At 36.2% G+C, this 12,249-nt stretch overlaps 2 protein-coding genes across 3 annotated transcripts in view; one reads left to right on the top strand and one right to left on the bottom strand.

Moving 5' to 3' along the window:
• Positions 1–12,249, bottom strand: part of RALGPS2 (Ral GEF with PH domain and SH3 binding motif 2) — a 104,682-nt gene that overhangs the window by 46,382 nt on the left and 46,051 nt on the right. The gene's annotated exons all lie outside the window — the stretch shown is intronic.
• On the top strand, positions 851–10,848 carry ANGPTL1 (angiopoietin like 1). Its single transcript, XM_009483476.2, has 4 exons — positions 851–1,750; positions 6,472–6,665; positions 8,943–9,213; positions 10,661–10,848. The coding sequence occupies exons 1-4, from the start codon at positions 925–927 to the stop codon at positions 10,846–10,848; spliced, it is 1,479 nt and encodes a 492-aa protein (XP_009481751.1). The 5' UTR covers positions 851–924.

Raw genomic sequence — 12,249 nt, 5'->3', positions numbered from 1 at the left:
AATACATTATTTTCTTTAAAAGGTGAATGAGATACTTCAGTATGGTACTTATATTGATAACACACCTGATACTTCAGTGTTATTTGGATAAAAATGTTCTCAAAGACACAAAAATAGTGTGACAACAATTTTAAATGTTCATCTCAAAAGGCAACTGTACGGACACAAATGCAAACAGTATTATAGGCTTTCCTTACAAATTTAAAGTTACTTGAATATGTAATTTTCAATGTTTAAGATAACTATGTTATGCTAATCTCCTGCCTAACACTAACGGGCAAAAATAGCGTTCCAAATGTCTGTATTTTTCAAGTCTACTACTTCTGTGTATACATAAATTTGAAGAATGTATGTGTACATATATGAATAGGTATGTATATAGTATTTAACAAATTATACATCTCTATATACATATATAAAGCTAAAAGAGGACCAGAAAGGCTTATATAATCCAAATTCCAAAATTTATATAAATATTTTTGAAACTACCATCAACCATCACTGTCTCCCTACTTCCCTTCCATGAAGATATTCTGCAAGCACTCTGTATGTCCTATAACCCTGTGCTTTTAATTGCAGTGAGTACAGATCTAAGCAGTCAAATTTAAAATGAAAGCATAATACATAATCTAAGCAGAACATTGCCTCTGGAAGTTTATCCATTGCAACAACTTTTTACTAAATCCAATACCTAATTTTAAGGTTCGCTGCTCAAAATAGAAAGCTATTCTCTGAAGCTGATCTAAAGGAACCTAACTTTAATTAACAGATTCCAAAGACTTGTCTACATATACATAAGCATGGCAAACCCATCATTTAAGGTAGTTTAGGTAGTACAGAAGCCTCAGCTATGGCTCTAATTTAATTATTTTATCTTCTGTCTGTTCAATAGTATCTTCTGACAGTCATCATACTTGCTTCAAAATGAAGATATTTAAATGGACTTTGGGGGTACTATTGTTCCTGCTGTTGTCTATCGGGCGCTGTACAGAACAATCTACGCCTAACAAAACATCCCAAAGGAGGCACCCTCGTTCAGCAGATGGCGGAGAGGAAGGGAAAAAATGTGGTTACACATTCTTGGTCCCAGAACAAAAAATCACAGGGCCAATTTGCGTAAATACTAATGGACCAAGTACTGGTAACAGAAAAGATGAAGTCACAAGAATGGACATAGAGAACTTGAAGGACGTGCTGTCCAAGCAAAAGCGGGAGATTGACATTTTGCAATTGGTAGTGGACGTGGATGGAAACATTGTGAATGAAGTAAAATTACTGAGGAAAGAAAGTCGTAACATGAACTCTCGGGTCACCCAACTCTACATGCAACTCTTGCATGAGATAATTCGAAAGCGTGATAACTCACTTGAGCTTTCCCAACTGGAAAACAAAGTCCTTAATGTTACAACAGAAATGTTGAAGATGGCAACAAAATACAAGGAGCTTGAAGTAAAATATGCAGCACTAACTGATCTTGTAAATAATCAGTCTGTGACCATCTCACTGCTGGAAGAGCAGTGCTTGAGAATCTTCTCGCGACAGGACACCCATGGCTCTCCGCCTCTTGTTCAAGTCGTGCCACAGCACATTCCTAACAGCCAGCCATACACTCCCGTTCTTCTGGGAGGTAATGAGATACAGCGAGACCCAGGTTACCCTAGAGACAGAGATATAAGGCCACCACCTGATCCAGCTACTTCTCCTACAAAGAGTCCTTTCAGAGTACCACCACTGGCTTTAATTAATGAGGGTGAGTTACCTACCACTATCTAACTTGAGATTTCTCTATTTCAGAGGGAAACTGTCCTGGCTATAGAAATAGAATGAAGAATTTAAAGTATCCGGTACAGCTAGCCCTTGCTCCTGATTCTGATTTCTGATTCTTTGCCAGAAGTTAATCCTGCTAGAAGAATTTTACTCCTTCTATTCAGAGCTGCTTTAAAATGAACATCTAAATCCACCAACAGAGTTGTGCAATAAGTCTCTTAAGTGTTTGGTTGAAATATTCAAGAGAGTAAGGTAAGTTTGAAAGGATAATTGAATCGAGGCTGGATCCAGTTAGATGCACTCAGCTTTGAAAATTTAAAATGAGTAACTACATTCTCAGTAATTTGATGTCAGTAGGGGATGGCAAGTTAAACTAATACCATAAATATTATGAAAATACATTCAGGAGACCGTATCACATCTTCATGTGTTACATTCTTCAGGTCATTAGATAAATTCATTTATCATGAGAAACAAAACTAGTGACAAGAAAATTAACTACCTCCGAGCTGTCCTGAATTCTATCATGATTCACACTTCATTAAAATTGACAGAATTGTGATTAAAAAAAATTAAGGATTCAGATAAACAAGTTTTTCTCAGACATCCATTCAAGCGCTTGCTCTTAGCTCCTGTTAGCTTGCACAGCAAGAGGGTTTGGTTGGTGGGAGTTTTTTGTTTGGTTTTGGGTTGTTAGAGGGTTTTTTTTTCTTTTAAATTGCCTTTAGTCACAGTTGGAAGTTCAACTTGGTTCCTAAGATGAAGACAAACATTTATCTGTGACTATTCTACAGCATTACAAAAAACTAGCTGCTGATGTAAAGAACAACTATTTTTATTCAGGGTCTGAAGAAACTTCAGGCACAAGCCCAAGTAAGACACCAAATGTCATGAGAATTTAAATCGCACATCATGACACAAAGGAAAAAGCTAATATAAAAGCATTACATTAATGTCTGACCAGAGAGCAAAAGTATAATTCTAAAAAACAGTGACTTCCTGTTTCCCAGAAAACCCATGCTTCAAAGTTTTGTTATATATGCATCTTTTTCTGTCTCAATATATGCCTGCTGTACATACAAAGTGAAGCAATAGCACGAAATATTTTCCTCTAAATTATTTACCATGGTTTTCACTAACTCCTTTACCCCTAAAAGTTCAGAGTTTTAATCCATTTTTGCAAGGGAACACAAACAAATCTTAGGAAATTTATTTTAACATTATTCAACTTCCTTTATTTAATACTAGATTCTTGAGTATGAAGTTTAAGTGTTTCTTGCAGTGCCTTGGGAAAATGAGGGTTGAGAATTGCTACAGCTTGTAGAGCAATTATCAAAACCAAAACTTCTAAATTGCAACACGACGCACAGTTATTATCTCTGATTTTTTTAAATTAAGGTAAACATATTTAATGGTGCACAGAACCAAAATTGTCTATGTCACAGAAAAATAAACTTCCCAGTTCAAAGATAATGACTATTTATAATGTATAAAGATGTCAAAAAAGACCAATGAAAACTAAACAGTTCCATTTAGAAACAGGCCTGTCAAAGACTTGGTTATGACAGAGTAAACAACTGGACAAACAAATGGGAGCTTTCTCCTACTGTATCTGGAGAAATTGTACCTAACAAATACTTGCACACAGCAGAAGTTTACAGAAGGGTCAATGTGCATCTTAATATTGTGGATGGAGACAAAAATTCAAAATATATGGGGAACAGAAGGATGAGATCTTATTTTCTGAAGAATATTTTGGTTAATTTGCATAAAAATTGCTCTAAAAACTGAGGAAGAATAATGTTCCTGTGAATTACAGTTTTCACAATGATCTTAATCCTTGGAATAATAACCAGTGTCCCCAAATTTTACTGCCGCTATGTTGCAGAAAGTAACTTCAAGTAGAGAGAATACTTGAAAATTACACCCTGCCCCCACCCCTCCCCCGCTGCTAATACCTCTCAGTTAACAATGTAACTTTTTTTTTTTTAAATATATGCCCAATTTTATTTTGGAATTTTCCTCTACTATTGCCAAAAAAATTCTCTATATGAAACTTACACAAGCACAGCTTCTGTATAATCCGCTCAAGATAACATTTGGCATTTTAAAATAGGATTCAGCCATCCTTTTATTAAGCTTCCAACCTAAAATATTTCATCACTTTCTTTCTCTGCTACATCTAATTTAAAACAGAATATGATCTGTACTAAATCGTATGTCTAAACCACAATTTTAGACATGAAATATTTAATAGATCATCGTCTTGGAGTATTTCTAACTTGTAACTAATTGTCTCAGCAAATTAGTGTACACAGACTGTTACAAAAGACTAGATATGCATGAGAATCTTACTTCTTACATAGATAACAATTTTAAACAGAATAATTATGGTGTTTTTTCATTAGCCAGAGAGCATCCAGTAACACCAGCGCTATTTCACAAATCTCAGCATTTCTGCTGAACAAGAAATGGATCAGTTCTTACATGTAACAAAGAATTTACTTCTCAAAAAAGATTCAAGGCTATACACCAAAGTTATGGGATTTGTGGATTTCCTTACGCTAAGAGCAGAAGTCTGTTACTTCTACTACAACACTAACTTATGATAAACACATAGACAAATCTGAGCATCAGAGAAGACAAGTTGCATCCTGTGACTTTGCCAGCTGAATTTCAGAAGTGATCAAAATATATTATACAAAACAGACTAGCACAATTCTGTCTGCCTTAAAAGCTACTCAAAATCACTCCAAACATCTGCTTGGGTCTCTTATGGAAAATTGAGTCCTCAATTCCTCCTCCAGCAGAAATCACGTGACATAACACACAGCAGATCTAATTGAGCTATTCTTAATAGTCAATTAACATTACAAATAATACTACTTGTCTGTTTACAGTTTTTCTAATGCAATAATTGCTTTGCAATAATACTTCTAGAAAAACCTCCCTGTTCAGCTATACAGCGCCCAAATTTACTTCAGACAGTTCAAGAAAAGGGAATGAGACCCAATTTAGCCCAGGAAATTATCTATCCACTGGACAAACTTTGCAATGTGCACAATCTACATGGAAATTTTAATTGCGAACAAGAGAAAAAGCACTCATATAGCAAAGCTACAGTACTTCTTTCCTCAGCTACTACTGCATGCACTGCAAGAATGACAAAAACATCATCGAACACTGACACTACAGTAACACAGCAGTATTTACAAAGATGGCTCAATGTCTGCAGCATTCTTGGTAGCACTGTTTACAGCTAGAAGCTCCAAGCAGTCACCTTCACTAGATACACAAGCTTTTTGCACTCTAATTAATATGAAATGCTTTATGGATTTATTGCTAGTTACACACTTATTCAACTGGCAACTACTACTATAAGATCTAAAAAAAGTGACTTTCAATTTGCTTTTGTCACACAACCTTAATCTGCAATGAATGTCACTTTGACTTGACCTCTCCTTTTGATTAAAGAATAATCCCAACAACTATCTTTCATGCTTCTTTGCACATCAGCTTCTTCTGTGACTGATGAGTTTTCTCTGAACTTTGAAGCCGATTTGAGAAAATAAGCCTTCCAAATGAGAGGAAAGCTGTAGGTAATTTATTTTCAGATTTACTGAGTATGAGTTTTCAAATACATTTAGGGCATCCAGCACTAACTAGCCATCAAAACACATCCAGCTTTTCATTAGTAAATAACCAGTCTCTAAATTAACTGAAGTAACGATACATGAACATAAATCCTTTTCTAAGTAGAAAATAAAAATATTACCAAAAATTGAAAGGCAAAGTAGGCAAAGTTTTCAGAAAAATGCAAGCTGCATGCTTCTTACAGAACAACTAGATGCTCTTCTGTAAGTAGTATTCAAAAAACCACTACTCATATGGTCTAAAATAGAGCTTTCAAGTGGCACTGTGAACAGCACAGCATTTTTGTAGAATCACAGCCCTGAAAACAAGTATGTGAGCCCTTTTAGCTGCTGAAAAGGCCTTCTCCACTGCTTGCGTATTTTCTTCATCAGTATCTATCCACATGTATCACATCAGGATGACACACGAAACTTAAAAAGATTGCTATCCACAGTTAACAGGCTGATTCCAGAACTGGGTAAGTACGTAGAGGCAAAAAAGTTATGAAGTGTAAGAATATTCCTGCACTAAACTCTGGTCTGTAGAGTTTGGCAGTAAATATTTCTTACAGCAGCTCTCAAACTACTTGTGTATGCAGGTGTGGGGGCAGGGTTGTTTGGGTGTCTTGGGTTTGTTTTGTTTTGTTTTGTTTTAAACTTCCACCAGTTTCAAATGGGTGCACTAGGACAATGAAGTAAACTGTCATCTACCTTTTGTAAAGTGGTACAGGAGAAAATAGTTAATGAAAATCACAATGCACTTCTTAAATATGAAGAGTCAGAGTATAAATCTTTGACACAGTAGACAAAGTTAAAAATTGGGTGTTGGTAACCAAAGCCTATTATCTGTTTAGCAAAATGAAGTTTTGTTAAGAAAGAATATATAGAATATCGGCATGTTTGTTTATGTATGTACACACAATTAATCTAAGACAGTAACTTTTTACACTGTTTTTTATGGTAGTTTTACCTTAATTCAATTACTGACTTTCCATTACCATTACAAAATATGCTTGAACAATGTGCACTGCATATCCAAGCTTGAATGTTTAAAGTATTTCTTTTCAAAAAGGTCCATTCAAAGACTGCCAACAAGCCAAGGAAGCTGGGCATTCCAACAGCGGGATTTATATGATCAAACCTGAAAATAGTAATGAGCCGATGCAACTATGGTGTGAGAACAGTCTGGACCCTGGAGGATGGGCAGTTATTCAGAAGAGGACAGATGGATCTGTCAACTTTTTCAGGAACTGGGACAGTTACAAGGTAAATTCTGGAATGCAGAAAATCAGCTGCTTCACTTCAGTGCAGCACTGACAACTATTGCAATCAAGAAGGTGTGAACATTTTCAATGCAATTCTTCATTGCAGATGGTTGTACTGAATGATAAACACTGAGGAATTGGAAATAGATAGCTGCTGAGGTTAGACAGTGAAATTAATTTTACGAACAAAAATAACTGAAAAGAATGGTCATCCCTCAAGAGGCAAACATATTTCACTAGGAATGTCCTATTTCAGTCAATGCATTACTTAACTTTGTGTGAACTAACTTATTGTCTGAAATAGCCTGCAATTGTAACGCCTAACACGACAACTGGGGAGACATTATGTTATTCTAGACAGTGACTGGGAAGTCATTTATTACAAAGAGCTAACTAAACACATGACTTCTATTAACACACTGAGAACTACAGTAAGTACTTGAAAAGCTTAATTGTCTCCCTTATGAATAAGCAATCTCAGCCAGTGGAATTATTCATTTAAGCACATTAATACATTTGCAGGATCAGGGCCTCAACTCAAAAACATTCCTAATAATGAATTAAAGGAAACAATTTCTACCTTTAAAATTAGGTTAGAAATCTGAAGATGTAGTACTGGTGAAGGGAGACACATTCTGGTGTGTTATCGTGGTATTATGCACTAGCAGGCATAATATGTAGGATTACAAACGCATGCTACTTCGGAGTAATTGCATGCTAGACAGGCAGTTAGAAAATCCATTTTGTTGTGTTTTTAAAATAATAATCATGTGCTGACTTCATACATACAGGACACAGTTCTACAATTGCCATGTGCATTGTATCTGAAGAGATAACTGAGCCACATTTAACTCAATTAGTAATCTAAAAATAGTATCATGTCTACAAAGGAAATGACAAGAGATTACTATAAGGACTTTCACTCTTTGCATTCTTGGAATTTAATCATTCAAATGTTAATCATCCCTTAGTAACCATTATTCAAAGTCTTTATTTCTCAGAAAAGTGGGCAGTTGGTTTTTGTTTTGGGGGTTTTTTTTTTGGTTGTTTTGGTGTTTTTGTTCTGGGTTGTTTGCTTTTTTTTTTTTAATATGTTATAAGGTAGTTGCAGAGTGTCTTATATAGTAACCATAAGCATTTGGAACATAATACAGAGAAAATACAGAAGAGTATATAAATGGTGTTTAATAATGGCTCGATCTTGGGCAAGACCTTGCCCCCAAGAGATTTCTCATTAAATTGCAGTGGCTGAAGATGGTATTCTTATTACCTGACTTCAAGTACTTGAAGGTGCACCTCTGTGACTGGCTTTAAACTAAAGACTAACACTGACAACAGAGATGTCTCCCATGCTCACATTTCCACTTCTTTCCCTGATCTCTGTGTGGCTTGCACAGCTACAATGTTGACACAAGGGAAGTACTGCAAATGTGGCCATGAGCCAGGAGAGAAGCACTGCTACCATTTTTGGCAGCAGCATGATGCTAGATCAACTTGAGCCACTTCTGAAACTGCAGCTTGAGTTAGGAGCCTAGACTGTTTATCTACTGCAGAGAGACTTCTTCAGAAAGTGATCAGAAAGACCTCAGAAACTAGGAAGCATAACAGATAGCTACTCTGGGTGATGTACCTACCTTAGCTGCAAAACCAAACATTAACACCACTGGTTTACTCAGGGACAGGAGACTGCAGACATGAAATATCACTTCACAACTACCATACTGGTAGTCTGTGATTTGAAAGGAAAGATGTCTTTATATTTCATTTCTAATAAATCTAGCAAAGAGCACAGATGAGTTATGTGACTAAATTTACAGTAAACAACAACATTAGTTGCATTAAAAAGGCAACAAAAAGTTATTTACCTTGAACACTGAGACTGTTGATCCATAAATGCCTTTTCCAACCTGGAAATATACTCCCTTAAATTTCCTTATTCATACATTCTCACAGATCCCCTTAGCTTTGTCAAGAAATATATTGTTTCAGTTTCGCTATTCTCTCTCCCTTCATCTTAAAAAAAGAGCATATCACAGAAAACAGATAGTTTTGCCACCTTTACTGATTCTGATAGTACCTCATGCGGCTAGCAGTCCAACTGAGTAAAGGGCCAAGTGCAGCAAAATAAAGCAATTAAATGCATGGGTTGAGCAGTCATTCAGAAGCTTAAAGGCTTTCAGTACATAAGTTCCACTGGTTTATAATACTCCTGCTGATGAGTGTTTTGACAAACAAGAAAATCTAAATTAACATCAGCTTCTCATCATCTTTTGTACAGAAAGGATTTGGAAACATTGATGGAGAGTACTGGCTGGGACTAGAAAATATTTACATGCTTACCAATCAGGATAATTACAGACTATTGATTGAGTTAGAGGACTGGAGCAATAAGAAAGTCTATGCAGAATACAGCAGTTTCCGCCTGGAGCCCGAAAGTGAATTCTACAGGCTACGCTTGGGAACATACCAAGGAAACGCAGGCGATTCCATGATATGGCATAATGGAAAGCAATTTACAACACTGGACAGAGACAGGGATATGTATTCAGGTAAGGAAACTAGTATGTATGTGAAAAGTGAATACAGTAGATTCAATTAGTGATACCACCTTTAATAAAGGAATATAGTACGAAAAAAAGCATGTAAATTCTGATAAAGCAACTCTTACTGAAAGACATCTCAAATCGATAATGATAAAAACCATGTTGACAGGGCCCCCTTCAAGGCCCTGCACCATTCAGAAATTCAAATTCTATTACCCTCATTGCAGGCACACTTGAGCAAGCTTTGTATTTAGCTCAGTGATATCCTTGTCACTTGCATGTGACTCTCTGCAGTCAGAACAGAATTGATTCTGTAGGAAATGGCCTCAAGTTGCATCAGGGGAGGTTTAGATTTGGTATCAGGAGAAATTTCTTTACTGAAAGAGTGGTCAAGCGTTGGAACAGGCTGCCCAGAGAGGTGGTGGAGTCACCATCCCTGGAGGTGTTAAAAAAAACCGGGTAGATGTGGCACTTGGGGACATGGTTTAGTAGGCATGGTGGTATTGGGTTGATGGTTGGACTGATGATCTTAGAGATCCTTTCCAACCTTAATGATTCCTAGTTTTACTTTCATTAAAAAATAACCCAGCCACCAAGCCAGGAAACATGAAATTAATTATTACTCTACCCTTAATTGGTTTAGTGGTGGACTTGGTAGTGTTAGGTTAATGGTTCGGCTGGATGATCTTAAAGGTCTTTTCCAACCTAAACGATTCTACGATTCTATGAATACCTGTCCGAGTGATCTCTCAGAGTAGTGCCGTGGCCACATAACAACAATCACCATGAACTAAAGCTTCTGAACAGTGCGAAAGAAACTGCAATTATGCACAGACTTAGTTATGTACCAATACTTGAGAAACGGGCAGATCACTGTTTCATTCTCCTTAAAGGACACTTTTTTGTTCAGTTCCACACTCTTTCTCCAGCTTTCCCCTTAAAGCCTTCGCAGTAAAAGAAAGCTTGGGGAGTGTAATACTTCAACTGCTTTTTCTCAGCTGTCAATAACCATAAAGCTGGACAAATCTTGCAAACTCTTAAACAAGTCTGTAACAGGAAATACACAAGTTACAAGCAACTCTTTGTGGAACTGTGGCCCTGTGTGCTGCTTGGGACTGTATCAACTCACATTGCTTCTACTGAAGTATTTCTAAACAGTACATAATCTGAGTTCCTTGAATGTTAGCTCAGAGGCAAGCACTGCTGGTAGTCTGAGAAGAGTTGATCTCCTCAGTGTTCAGCTGTCACATTAAATACCATGTTAATCATCACCCCTCCAGGCAATGGTTGCTCTTACAACAGAATTTATAATTTAGGTAGAAGCAGCAATTGATATGACCACAACAGGCTATGAATTACAAAGTTCCCTCTAAGAATAAGTCAGAATATGAAAGTATTTGCTAATTTCCACTTCTCCTCTTTAATGTTGAAGTTATTTCTTTCTGTTCCACAGGAAACTGCGCTCACTTTCACAAAGGCGGCTGGTGGTACAACGCATGTGCCCATTCTAACCTTAATGGAGTGTGGTACAGAGGAGGCCACTACAGGAGCAAGTATCAGGACGGAATATTTTGGGCTGAGTACCGGGGAGGTTCCTACTCCTTGAAAGCAGTTCAAATGATGATCAGACCTATAGACTGAGGAGGAAAATCCCACAGTGCTCAAGTGATCACATATAAACTTCTCAGCGCTTGAGTTCCAGAAAAATAAAATATTACTTTTTAATCATTATTTTGCACAATCTGCCCCTGCAAAAAGCAGGTCTACAGTTTTCCTGTCTTTTTTTCCCCCTGTTGTGTTCCCCCCTCCTTTTTTTAGAAACCTTTTCTACTGTGACAGTGTTTTTTTTTTAAACACACATTCACAAAAGCAGATGTTTGTGCTTGCGAAGCATATTTATCTTTGTTCAAGTCCAACATACTTTATGTCAACAGTCATTAAAGCTGGTAAAAAATCCAGATATATGACACAATATAAGCTTTTTCACTTAAAAAGCTTATGCTTTTTCAGGTTAGCTCAACCCTTAAATGTAAATATGTGAAATGACGTTGTCTTGCTTTAATGTGAAAATTGATTAGTTATTTAACAATTTATTTAAAAACATTGGTATTACTTTCAATGAAAATCTGACTTCACATTACTGTTTAAGATTTACTCCAAGAAGCTACACAAAAAATTGAAGACATTCTAGCTTTGCCAGCAGAAAGAGATTTCTGCAACAAATAATTATTTCAAAATGAAGTGGTGAATTAAACATAAAATATAAAATTTCTTAGTGGTGTAGAGAATTCCTTAAGATCTGCATATCCTACCTTCTGTAAAACACTTAGGCAAAATGTTCCTAACATAAGAAAAATAATTGTATGAAATGATTGATAAACTTGAGATAAAAAAAAGTACTGAGCAATTTGGTTACTTTCTACCTCCATATTCAAACTTCCTAATTAAACAAAAATATGTCTTGATACTTTGAACTTAAATAACGAAACGAAAAGTCCTGGTATTAAAATCATGACTTGACACTTGGAGACCCCTCCCCTGCTCCAATTAGGAGTGACAAGATCTGAACAAGTGTTCACAGGTACTAACTTAGAGAAGGACCAAGTCTCTGAATATTTTAAGTTTTCCTCCAACACAGCTTTCTGCTGACATAGTAAACCCAAGATTAGAAATCAGCTCTGAGTGTATTCTTCCTGCCACCCCAAACCAGGACTACTCTTATGACATACACACTTCCCTTCCCCTACATGTATACAACCCTGATATTGTCTATATTAATTTTTTTACCTTCTGGATATCCAACTTCCACTGGAATTAATATGAAATTGAAGAAATTAATTAGAAAATACTTTCCCAACCTTGCCATAAGACATACTGCATCAGAACAAGATCCTTTCAAAATCAGAAACAACAAAACGTTCACTTTAGGTACCAGAGTCTCCAAAACTAAAGCTTTCTTCCTAGTATATAAAATTATTTAATAATTGTACTTAGCCACACAGATTACCTAATTTAATTCAGTATTACACAAAACCTAAATAT

The sequence above is a fragment of the Pelecanus crispus genome, chromosome 5 (genome assembly GCF_030463565.1).
Source record: "Pelecanus crispus isolate bPelCri1 chromosome 5, bPelCri1.pri, whole genome shotgun sequence".
Taxonomy (NCBI): Eukaryota; Metazoa; Chordata; class Aves; order Pelecaniformes; family Pelecanidae; genus Pelecanus; species Pelecanus crispus.
Note: the sequence above shows the minus strand (reverse complement) of the source record. Positions and strands in the feature narration are given on the sequence as shown.

Coding starts and splice junctions, on each gene's coding strand:
- ANGPTL1 (XM_009483476.2), top strand. CDS start 925: ATGAAGATATTTAAATGGACTTTGGGGGTACTATTGTTCCTGCTGTTG. Junction 1,751..6,471: donor ACTGGCTTTAATTAATGAGG/GTGAGTTACCTA, acceptor CTTTTCAAAAAG/GTCCATTCAAAGACTGCCAA. Junction 9,214..10,660: donor AGACAGGGATATGTATTCAG/GTAAGGAAACTA, acceptor TCTGTTCCACAG/GAAACTGCGCTCACTTTCAC.